The sequence below is a fragment of the Tuber melanosporum genome (assembly GCF_000151645.1).
Source record: "Tuber melanosporum whole genome shotgun sequence assembly, scaffold_163, strain Mel28".
NCBI classification, from domain to species: Eukaryota; Fungi; Ascomycota; class Pezizomycetes; order Pezizales; family Tuberaceae; genus Tuber; species Tuber melanosporum.
The window spans coordinates 141931-154712 of record NW_003298823.1 but is presented as its reverse complement, the minus strand read 5'-3'; the positions used below and the strand labels follow the sequence as shown (position 1 = coordinate 154712).

The 12782-nt window shown below is 48.1% G+C and overlaps 1 protein-coding gene; it reads left to right on the top strand.

Moving 5' to 3' along the window:
- Nucleotides 1–8343: 8343 nt before the first annotated feature.
- Nucleotides 8344–11972, top strand: GSTUM_00003233001 (uncharacterized protein). XM_002836866.2 has 4 exons: nucleotides 8344–9514; nucleotides 9609–9720; nucleotides 9787–11443; nucleotides 11503–11972. The coding sequence occupies exons 1-3, from the start codon at nucleotides 9163–9165 to the stop codon at nucleotides 10940–10942; spliced, it is 1620 nt and encodes a 539-aa protein (XP_002836912.1). The 5' UTR covers nucleotides 8344–9162; the 3' UTR covers nucleotides 10943–11443; nucleotides 11503–11972.
- The last annotated feature ends 810 nt before the right edge of the window (nucleotides 11973–12782 follow it).

Sequence of the window (12782 nt, the reverse complement as noted above, 5' to 3'; positions counted from 1 at the left end):
AGGAAAGCTTATGTGGGGGAGCGGGAGAGACATACTGGTATGATTGTATCATACAGTACGAGTACGGACTCGTAGGGTATCCACCGGCAAAGACTACTCCACTCGAGCAATCGATATGAATGCTTGGCTCTAGGGATTATGACAGGACGGGACAGGCCACCACCACCACCACCACAACCACTATGATACTCGTACTTGTACTACTACTACCGGTGCCGCTGGTGATCCATGGGGGAGGTTAAACTACGAGCACAGTGCTCTAGGGAACAAGGAAGGGGCACACCCCAACTGACGATCAAATTTGGGCTTTTGTGTGCGTTCGTGTAACAGCATGTTCCAGTACCCATGGCTCGACATGGATATCACGCAAGCCACACACACAAGCACACTGACGCATCCAAAGAAAAGGACAGTCCAACCAACTTTAACGGGCCGGTACAGGCAGTTTCACCAATAACTCCATTCTTTTAACACTCTTACATACTCTGTCTGCTTCTTACCAACCATGAAGAAAAATTATGCAATATACCGGTAAGGGTGCCTGCCTGCAAATGCAGTCCTGATGCCGCATATCTTCCCCACCACACATCGACCGCTGATGGCCCAAGGAGCTCCAGCGATCATTCCTTTCTGAGCGACGGAAAACTCTGCTCGAGTGAGCCCCACCGATGACTTACGATATGATTATGATGGTGATTACCAGAGAGCATTGGACATCGGGGGAATTCCGTGAGCATCATCCCCCCGAGCACTGTGCCGGTGTCGTCGTAAAAGTTCTTGAAATCCGCCAGCCCCGTAATCTCCGGATTTGGGGACGCAAGTTTCTGAAAAGGATTATTGTTTCCCTAAGGCGGTATAGGTATACCGGTAGTCTACAGGTCATGTTGGATCCCATCAAAGGGCTGGTGTTCGCAATGCTGATAATGTGTCAATCTGAACCTATCGTGGTCTGACTGGTTGACTGGCTGATGGGCTGAGTTCCGCTAATAATCTGAGAGCGGATTTCAAAAGAACATTTTACGGTACTGTACCGGTAAGGTAAGGGAAAGGCTAAAAATTTCGGCCTATCATTTACTTCCCCAGCTGAATCACTATCAAACGCGGCTCTGATGCCACCGGCACAACCGGCATCAATCGAGCGGCTCCTTCCTTCTTCCCATATTTCCCTCCCCCCCCTTTCTCCATTCCTTCCTCCCCTTCCTTTCGTTTTCAACCTCCTGTTCTTGAACCGTTCTCTGCTACCGGCACAGTACCGGTTGGTGGACCCGCGAAGTGATAAAACCCACAACCAGGAATACCGGTTTTCACCAAAAAAAAGAAGAAAAACTTTGCGAACAAAGCATCTCACGCATAACGGAGCCCCCAAAAAGTTACCCTATGTGAAAAAAAAAAGGAGGCCCTCACATATCACAAAAAATATTTCGATTCACAAACCCCAATACCTGTGAAACAGCCTTCCCTCCCTCCTCCCCAAAACACGTGATTGCAGCCTTGTCGCCTCATCCTATCGTACCCGTATTGTACCTTGTAGCCGGAGGGAAGCGTGACACGTACAACCCGAAGGATCGAGCACCCGTAAGGTGAGTTACCGGCATTGCAAGTCAAGTTACGATGGAGGTTTTCTCCAATTCTTTTGGCATTCCCTTTCTCACAGAATTTCAGGTGGCTGCTTTTCCCCCCCCCAACCAGTATTTTATCACCTGGCTTGGCTCCGACTGGGTTACTCCACCGTACTCGTACAGTACTCAAGCGTCCCGATAGAGAGTGTGGTAGGTACTGTAGGGCAACATTGCCGGCACGGTACCGTCGACATCATTGAATCCTTTGGAGTTCTTTCTTTGTTTTCTTTGCCGTTTTTGGTTGGAGTTGATTCCCTTTCCGCCCATAGGCGGGCGACGACGGGAGGGAGGGAGGGATGGTGTGTGCTAACGTACTCGAGGAGTATATATCACATCATACAGCAGATGCTGGAGGGAGTTGATAGATGAGGTTGGCATCATACGATATGGTAGAAAGGCCCCCCCGCGTGAGACTAGCTAGACTGGGTGAGCTGCCGTAGTTGGATTTGTGCGGCATGGGTAAGTGATTTTGAGATTGGTGAGAGAGAGAACGGATGAAAGGTTAGAGTGCTGGTACTGTATTATACTCGGGTATGGTACGGCACCGTGCATACTGTGGTCAGAGTGAAGGGTGCTTTGAGGAATTGATTTTCTCCCCTTGAGGTTTGCCCTACTGTACCTGCACTGTTCTCGTATCATATGATACTGCTAACCGGTACTGGGTACTGGAGTTGAACGAACGAACGAACGAATCTACCAAGAAAGGAAGACGCGGACGACCAACCAAATTTGCCATGAGCTTGCCGTGCCCTATGTTTGTCACCGCAAGTGCCGTGCTAGCACCGCACTACACTACTCGATTAGAGCTTCTCAATGTACTCGAGTACTCGTACTGGTACCGGGATGCAGTTCGACATGCTGCTGCATGCATGCACTGCCAAGTATGCCAAGGCGATATATAGAAGGGTGGTACTTGAGTACTTTCCGTCGATAGGATCGTCATCACACTGCAGCGATAATCGATAACACATACCAAGTTGTTAAGGGACGAAAGCAGTTACGGTACCGTACAGAACCCCAAGTACTGTGGGGTCCCCCGTTATATTTGGTTGAAAGGACCACCGCGACATTACTTACTCGGGGGGGACGAAAGTGATGAGAGGGACAGGGGTTTGAAGTCCCCGTGCCCGTTACTGTAAGAGGCAAGAAATGATTTAATTTGGTAGGTCTAATGCCAGAGAGGGCAAAAAGCTTTGACATCTCCAACCCCTGTTCCTCTCATCACTTTCGTCCACCCCCGAGTACAGGTAACGCCTCGCGTACCCGTCAAAGCGTGCTGATCCAATTCCCACGTATGCCAGCTAAGATACATACAAGTACTATGGTTTCCCGATGAGCGAGTTGGTTGAAAAGTCTGCCATATCGAATCTTCACCAACTATAGCAACTGCACTTTCCACAATTCCATTCCTCCGCCTCCCTCTCCCCCTTCCACCACCACCTCCTCCTCCCAAATTGCACTTTCTTCACACTTTAGCACTGACACAGTGACGGAACAGCGGTGTACGATATTGTGCAATCCTCTCCCTACTCGAGCACTGTACCTTTCAACAGAACCAATATTCTTTCCTTTCTCCCTACATAATTTCAGCGCGGACGAGTTCTCACTCGGGAAAAGGGGTGGAAGCTCTCCCGAACCCTCCTCCCTCCACGGAAAGCCCGACCACCGTATAGTGTACTGGTACCGGTATCGCAAGTTTTCTCTTGCTCATGATACTCAGCTTTGTGTAATAACCGTTACTGTGAGGGTAAATTGTTTACCATGGCATTATTATTATTATTATTATTATCATAATCCTGCTTGCACTGCAGCTTGCTCCCCCCCTCCGTGTGCGCTTAGGGGTTTAGGATAGAAGAAGTGCTCTTTATCAGATAGTTGGATACGGTAGAATCCCGACATCCACCAGCTCCGAATACCCCCCGTTGGTTTTTATCGTTCAAGTCCGTGTACCTCTGGGAACATGGCACAGCGCCACCGATGCTACTCCTCTCTCGCTCACCAACTGTCGTTGCATACAAGTCACGTGCAGAAGAATGGGCCGGGTCAATGAGTGGGGTTGGGTTGGTGCGGTTTAGATGTCCGTCGAACAGAGGGAGAAAGGAAGAGGAGAGGAAAAGAGAACGAAAAAACTAAATTTTTTTTTTTTTTTCAGCAGTCCAGATTTCAAGCCCATCACCATCAAAAATGCGTGCTTGGTGCTCTCACGAGCAGGGAGGGGGGGTCAATTCTCCGTATGGATGAATGGATGGGGGGGGGGTAGGTGCGTGGTGGTAGTTATGGTGAGCGTCATGCGTTTTTATGTCTCGGTTAGTCAATTATTATTGAGGAAAGCTAAAAAAATAAAAAAATCAGTTCAATCCTTTCCTCTTTGGTACTTATGAACCTCTTAGCGAGGGAAGTACAAGTTGGGACTGTACCACGATGACAAAAAAAAGTGCAAAGTGAGGGAAATCCCTTTCTTTCCTGAAAATCCCATATGATACCAATTTTTTTTTCTTCTTCTTTCCCATGGTATCGTAACTCGACCTCTTGCTCGCGTCATACACACCGTACCTCGTTCTGACCCGTCAAAGTGACCTCCCGAGATAACAATCTGTCACTTTACATTTTTTTTTTTCTCGTGACAACGCAAGGCAAGAATCTACAGAAGAAGAAAAAACAAAAGGACAAGACTAGATCAGACTAGACTGAATCTGTTGAAACGTTCAGGATAAGTGAATCTTGGGAACGGCCTGTCATCGGCTCACCGTACGAACGTTTTCTCGAGAAGCCTGGACTTTTTCGGAAAGGAGAAGAAGAGATCCTCCAAAAAAAAAGAAAAGAAAGAAAGAAAGGCCAAGCGTGAGACGAGTCAAAAATCCATTCCCGAAGGTTTTTTCCACTTTTTTCAAATGATTGATTGTTATCTATCATTCCTGGTCTGTCTGTCTGTTTTATGGATTGGATTGTCGGAACAAGTTGATACTCGTACAATATCTGGGACCTTTTGGACGGTAACTATCATACTTGTAGCTTGTATTGTACAGTACTAGTACTCGTACTTGTAGCAGAGTCCTACAATAACCGGTGTTGAGTGGGGTTGCGCAAGGGGTGGTTTGTTCGTTTAAGTTAGTCTGGTATCCGAACAGGGTATCATACAATAATTATGATGGGCAAAAAAAAAGAAAAGAAAAGAAAAGAAAAAAGAAAAGTACCGTGCCGTACGGTAAATCCTTACGGTAACTGGGGTAACTACAGTACGATACTGTACTTCGTACCGTAGGGTAGAGCTCCGAATCGACAGAAAAGCTTGGCGGGATCCCAAGCTGTTGTAACCCCCTTCCCCATTTCCCTCCCCAGCGATCAGGAAACCCCACAGTTGGGGAAGGGAAAAGCAAAGAAGAGGGAGAAAAAAAAAAAGGAAAGAAAAAGGAAAGGAAAAAAAAAAAAAAAAAAAAAAAAGGAAGGAAGGAAGGAAGGAAGATGGAGCGATAGATACATTGGAGATATAGTAGTATCGTGCTTTTTTTTTTTGCTCGAGTAATGAAGGAAGGACCCCGTGCTTTAAATTTTATGCGTGGGCGGACGGGATCGTGATACTATGAACTCACTTTAAGCAGATGGCACCCTACTTGAGTACCGGTATGATACCGTACCAATGCCAGTTCCTCTTTCTCTCTTTCTCTCTCTCTCCCCCTCCCTCCTTTTCCACACCGGTGATAGCTGAGCGTACGAGTACTAACTAGTACACGTGCTCGTACAGTAGCTCTTACTTTCTTTGTAAGCAAGCGGTCAGGCATCGTGGTTTGTGGACGAGACGAGGAGTACTAGTGCTATGCTATTGTGATGGGAAAAAAAAGTGTTTAGGATCTCGGATTACTATTCCGGCGATGGGCGAACGCGAAGGGAGAAGGTTAAAGAGTGGGTCCCCCGAAAACAATAGTTACCGTACTCTCCATCACAACTATTAGTTTACCTAGGAACTGCTCGCCAAACCAAAGTAGTTAAGAAACCCCTCCCGACGACCGACAAAGAAAAGGGAGCAGGAGATAAAAAAGGAATATCTTCGACCCTTGTTTTTCCTCTTCTTTTCTTCTCTGCTGGCCACACTCCTGAGAATGGAAGAAAGAAAAGGAAGAAGAAGAAAAATCATCTCTATGATTCTCTGTATTTCTTCTTTTCTTCACGGGCGACAAATTATATTGGTAGCTAGCTAACTATCACACTTGAGTATCATACGGTACTGTTAACTATTTTTTTTTTTTTTAACAACTCGAACCGATCGGATCCACTCCCACTTTGGGCCGCAAAGGGCTTGTTCAGAGCCCATGTTCTCACTCAAGTGAAGAAAAAAAGTAAAAAGGATAAGGCAGCTGGGGCAGGTATCAGAGTGAGCACTGCACAGTACGAGCTGTACCCCACAAAGTCCTGTGTTTTTCTTTCCTTTTTCTGACCGTTTTCCTTTTTGATCACCGCCATCACCACCACCATCACCAACCCCCCCCTCCTCTCCACCACTTTGCCGATTCCTGCACAGTTTCCTCCTCCTTCCTCTCTCTCAGTCATTCCTTTAGTGTACTTGTGCTCCCAAATTTGGGCCTTCCCTCCCTCTCCTAGTCCATTGACGGAAGGGATGAAGTCGATGAAAGCACCACCTTGAAAGATTTTAGAGTGAGAGTTTTTCATTTCGAGGTAGCCGGTATCGTGCGTGTATAGGTAGAGAGATAATTCAGTTGACGAAAAAAAAAAAGATACACACAGACATGTTTGATGTCTCAAGCCAACGGGGAATGGATAGGTGATTGGGGAAAAAAAGGGGGGGTGGGCAACGGTAGAGAACTGATGGTTCTGAACCGAGTATCGTGGAGATCTCTCGTGCAAGCCAAGGTGGAGCCTGGAGCATGGAAATCTAGACCATGTTGGCAGCTGGCAGGTGCAACACATCCCTAATTCGGGATGCGTTGCGCATAGCCTGTAGCCAGAATCTGGGAAATGCTCATCCCAGAGATCAACTTGGCAACGATGGGGGAATTCTTGTATGGTGCAGTCAAGTACTATAGAATGGCTCTTGGTGGGAGTACATATGCTTTGCAGAACCACTTTACAGGAAGAGCGGGAGGAAACGGCAAAGTGCGAGAGGAGGGGAATTGTCCAATTCGTTGTGCAGGAAGCAGGTAGGAAGCAGGCACTGCACGCGTTCCCGAGACTGGGGGAGGTGGATGGGAATGGATGGGGGAGCGAAAGGGAAGAGGGGGGAGGGGCAGCATAAAACTAAGCGGTGCAGTAGAGGGAGAAAGGTGGTGAAAGGTGGTGGTTTGCGGTGACGGTCGATCGGCTGGCCCAATTTTTACCTCAACTTATTATACGAGTAATGTGGTGTGAGGGGTGTGTGGATGTCTGTCTGCCTCTATCTCTCTGTTTGCGTCTGCGCATTAAGCACACCACTGTTGACTCTCACCATCGCTGCGGTATCGCATCCACTCGCCGACATCTCTGACTGCTAGTAAAAGGTAAGGTAGCGGCAGGGGAGTGGTAGCGAAAAGAGTCAGGCAGGGAGATACAGTTAGGCTTCTTGTTTGGAGGAAGACCAAGAGAGCCGGCAGCGTGCGTAGAGTACCGGTACGGTTATTAATTTTGATCACGATTGTTCGTTCGTTCCAATAGCCCTAGAGCTGTCTGGCTGATTCCAGTCTTGGGTGCATCTGTTGCTGCTGCTTGCTGCTTCAAACTCCCGCAAGCAGGAAGGAAGAGCACAAGACAGCAGCAGCAGCAAATGTCTTCAAATTCTCCGGATGATGGGCGAGCAGAGTGACTGAATGGTAGACCAGATCAGGCGTACTGCACAGTAGAAGAGACTTCTGTGTTGAATCAATGAATCGGTCAATCAATTAATCAATCACACACTCTCTCTATCCATCTGTTTCCTCCCTCCCGCTCCTGCTCCTGTTCCTCACTCACTCCCTCAAGCATTCAGTTACTTACCCCAACCCTTTTCCTTCCGGTCTTTATCCCCACAATTCATCAATCCATCACCCACCCATAACACAATCATCTCTCGTCAGTTCCTGATTTTTTCCCATCAGACGAAACTACTCATTAAGCTCGCTAATCCACTATCACTGTCACTCGCTACCGGTGGAACTGCCACTACGCTGCTGCCGTGCCGTACCGGACACGGGCAACAGACTCCAACCGCAGCTACAGCTACTAGCCATCATCCCGTTACCTCCCGGAGTCAATCATTAGCTAAATTGGCACCGAGAAATACGGTAGACGAGACGAAACGCCGATCCGAAGTTGGTGGGTCTGGGTGTCTGGCAGCCTGTCTGGTTGTGGTGGTTGCTTCTCTGGAACACCTTGCGGGGAGTGGTGGTGGAAGAGGGAGGGCAGGGTCTTCCTGCGTACGAATTCATTCCACTTATATAATTCACCACACCCCCCTTTGCTAGCGAAGTCCGATACCTTTCCACCGGACCCGCTTTGCTACGATATCAGGGACTCCTATCCCTCCCACAAACCTCTCATTCTACCCTCTCGATCCATTCATCCCACTTTCACTTGTGCTGTCCCTCTCGGGCTTCTTCGTGGCAGACGGAAGGGTCGGAAAGGCTGTCCATTGCGACGTCGCCGAGGACACACTACCAAGGTCGACTTTTACCCATTCATCCACCCATTCACCGCTAATAGTGCCCAACTAGCCACTCGTTCCGCGCTTCACCCTTTCTTTTCCCTTCCCTCCCTTCCCCACCTCGCGGTTGACTTGGTCGTTGCTCACCCCTCTGTGGACCTGCTTCCTTAGTCCCTCCAACGCTCATCTGACCTTCTGGGTGGTGACGATATCGTCTTGGCTGTATTTCGTCTTGAACTTTTTTCTTTGCTTTTCTTTTCTTTTTTCCCTCTCGTTTTTCACTTCTGTTTATTTCCTCGTTTGCATTCTTGGGCATTGATCTTGCGAGATTTTTTTCCCTTCTGAGTTCGCCAGCCTCAGTGGATTTTTCCTGGTAGCCCTTATCGATTCGGCCTCGCCTAAGTTTGCAGCTCCTCACCAGCCCCAAGTTCTCAGTGCTGGGAGGACCCTTCTAACCCAGTCTCCAACCTCCCTCTCCGCTCCGTTCGTCGAACCAACACCGCACAAAATACCACCTTCCCGCACTAGCCTCACCAATCCTTTGCGACTCGTGACTTCGCGACTCGGTCCTTACGGAGACAGGTGGACGGGTCTGACAGGGTGATTCAATCTGAAGGGAAATAAATTGTATTTGTGTGTGGTCGTTGAAACCCTCATTAGAAGGATCCGTTGAATTGTTAGGGGTGGTATTCCTGTTGGTTGGTTTGACGTCGGACCAAACGGAAACCCCAGAACCAAAAAAGCACCCTCATTATATTTTCTCCAGTAATACCAACCCCAGAGGAGGTGCAGGAAGGCTGGTTACTGCAGACACCTGTGTTTCTCCAGACTTTAGACGACAGCAAATTCGGGTCTCAGCTTATGGCGGCAACTGCTCTTACCAACTCGCTTTCTGGTCGGGACCTAGCACGGTTGTCGATAAGCTCTACATCCACAATGTCTTCAGGGGTCTCCATGGTTAGTGGGGCGAATTACAGCTCCTCTTCAGCCTCATCATCCACTTCGTCCCCACCACAAATTTCCATTTCGTTAGCTGAGGATCAAATGTCGGAGAATGGGGTTGTTACCAAGATCGAAGACTTGGGGGACGAAGATATGTTGAAGAATGTCCCACCCCTCCTTTCGCCTACTGAAGCTGGAGAGCCATCCAAGCGAGGTAGAGGCCGGCCACGGAAGCATCCTCTCCCACCATTTGGAGCTGTGCAGAAGGTTACCAAGGGCAGATCAAAGACGGGCTGCATCACTTGCAGAAGGAGAAAGAAGAAATGTGACGAGACGAAGCCCGAATGTTCGTTATTTGCTCCATTGGTTCCACCCTTTCGGACCCTTTCCACTTCTAAAGCTCCACGTTTGAGATTATGCTCGCTGATTTGTTTGTGTAGGTAATAATTGTATCAAGAATGCCGTTGTGTGTGAAGGATATCCGGAAAAGACCTATTGGCAGAGTGGCCGTCAGAGAGCAGAGGGTGAATGCCGATCGACCTGGGAACTTTGGTGCCAAAAAAACCTTCTACTAACTCCGCTCATAGCAAGGAACTCTGTCCCGGCTGCCGTTTCTAGGTTTTCCGAACTACCCTGCTTGATCGATGGAATTGAAACACGAATAGACCGTCTTCTTCTGGACCACTTTGTTCGAAACGTCAGTCGCATCCTTACATTGTTCAATGATAGCACCAATCCATTTCAGGAGATGCTTCTCCCACTGGCGCTTCAGCATCGTGGCCTGATGCATTCTCTGCTTTGCCTGTCAGGATCTCACTTGTCCAACGCAGATCCGACATACAGCATGGCTCAACATCATCATTTTGAAATGGCTATACAGTTTCTTCGAAATGATCCTGTGTTGACAGGACAGATTGCCATTGCTGGCGACCCGACCATCGCCACGACACTGATTCTCTGCCTGAATTCCATATGTAAGGGGGAGACCGAGGGTGAATATAGACCACACCTGGATGCTGCAAGGCACATGCTATCCTCGACCGGTTCTGCAGAAGACCGGAGTAACACCTTTAGCAATTTTCTTTACGAGTTTTTTATGTACCACGACGTGATTAATTCCGTCACAACATTAGACAGACGACCCATTCTACTGATGGAAAACTACACTCTTCCAGCTTTTATTATCCAGCCTGAGGCCGGTGCTTTGCTGGGCGTTCTTGACGGATTGTTCGGGTATCTATCCAAGATCACACTTCTGCGAGATCAGATTAGGACAAGGAAGGCAAACGGAGAACATCCAAGCGTGGACTACGAGGTTCTATCGCAGGCGGTTGCGATTGATTCCGAGATTCGTGAATGGGTGCCTGCTCAAGTACCGGAGTCACACCGCTTCATTGCCGCGCAACTCTATCGGCAATCGACTTGGGTTTATCTCTACCGAACTATCATGCCTTCCACGGCAAACCCTAAGATTCAACTCGCCGTCGACGAAGGACTTCAATATCTCCGCCATCTTCCCGAGAACTCGGGTACTCAGAGTATACTTCTAATGCCATTATTTATCCTGGGATGCGCTGCGTTTGTTCCAAGTCAGCGACCCGAGATATCGAGACGCTTTCAGGGTCTGCATGAATACTCTAGGCTTGGGAATATCGTCACGGCGCACGAGGTTGTTAAGAAGATATGGGAATTGATGGATCAAGGAGATGAGGAAAAAAGCTGGGATTGGGAGAAGATAATCAAGGAGATGGGGTACGATTTTCTGGTTACCTGATTGGGGTGCTTTGTCTTTGGAGGGTATTTTTGGAGTGGGGGGGGGGGTTCATTCCATTTATGAAGGGTGCAAAATCTTCTCTTTCAACGCTTTTCTTTTTGGCCTTCGGTTTTCTTATACCTACCTATTGGTTTTCGAAATTTTTTTATATGGTCTTTTGGATTTTCACTGTTCTAAGCGTCAGCACATCGATGGCCAGCCTTTTGTTGTTTGTTCCTAATATCTGTACACGCTGGCATTTTCGGTTTTCGATTTCCCTTTCCTTCTTTTTCTTTTTCTTTTTGGCCCCGAGGAGTTTGTGTTATATGCTGGAGTTTGCAGGAAAAAAAAATGTAAAGGAGGTTGATATGTTTATTCGTCTCGAGTCGGATCGGCCTGAACCCCGCAAGGCCAACTATCCGCTGTTACAGTTTGGACTTGCTATCTAATCTTCTCAGATGCCGCCGGTTACCATCCCTATCACCGCCCAACGGTCTTGCAGGTAGAGGAATGGACTTGAGGGTTAGTGGTAAACCTTGCTGGTTTATTATACAATTGAGAATGCTTACATCTCGATTTAGCATTATTATACAACTTGTTGGGCACTTTTTTCCTCTCTTCATTCCATCTCCTTCCCTCCTCTGATCCATTACCCACTCAGATTCTCTCGCTGCTTGTTCGCATATCCGAATAGCGGCATAAAAAGTAGCTATTGTTTTTTCCTTCTCTTTTATGTGAAATTATTCAGGGGTGGGGACGGGAGCACTAATGTTCTGATATTCACTGTCTGAAGGCGCGATTTTATGCTGTGCTTGTATGGCGGGGCGTTTTTCAAGGAGTGGATATATTATTTTTCCTTTCATTCCCCATTTATTTTGATTTTTCTCTCCATCTTGTATTTAAGTGCATCATACCCCCCCGTCTGCTTTTATTTTCCTTCTTTTCCACGGCGTACTACGGTGTGGCTTTCTCCTGTTTCAATTATCTTCATTTTGGGTATTAGGCCAACCAATAAGGCTCCTGATAAATACTTATATATATTCTGGGGAAACATAAGATCATTGATCCACTCCGCTTTATGGCTGGTGTTCTTTGTTTGCCTTTTGCCCGGGCTAACTTGCCACCGAATTTGATGGCTGTGCTGCGACTACTGGGGATCGGGGGACGGAAAGAGGAAAGCGGAGAAGACAAAAGCAGTTGATGGCAACAATACTCACTCAGGCCAGTAGTAAATACGATTTAAAGGAGGGATTGGGCTTTTATTTGCTTTTCCAAAATCGCCAACTCGACTGGTTGCTGCTGTTGCGTCAGGTCAGGTACATAAGTGCGCACATACGTACATACCATGAGTTACCTGCTTGACACAGTACTGTACATGTCTTTCTTTTTTTCTGAGGAAGCGGGGCTTGGGTTGATACGGGGGTGCAAATTCTGGCTTTCTCGGGGGGAGGTCGGATTTAAAGGGAGGTTAACTTAGTATAGGCCAGTCGGAGGGTAAGCTGGGTTAGGTTCGGGCTTTGTGGTGGGGGGTGGGCATTGGGAGCACTGCACGGTACTGCTGGCCTGGGCTGTGGGTTCCTGGGGGTGGAGTTAAGAGTTAGTGTACGGTGCTTTGGCGGCGGGGCTGTTGTGGTGGTGGTTTCTTGCCTACTTCGTTGGTTTGTTGTGCCGTAGGCAGTTGAGTGGACAATGGGGGTTGACTTGATTGCTCTGGCGGGTTTGGCGGTAAGCTGGCGTACGGGATTGCGTTCTGCTTTGGCAGTAGTTGTAGGTGGTTAGGTCAGGTGCTGTGGGCCAGGATATCGTAGTTCCCGAGGGAGGTGGTGTACTGTACTCGAGTTCTTGGGCATAGTACCGTACC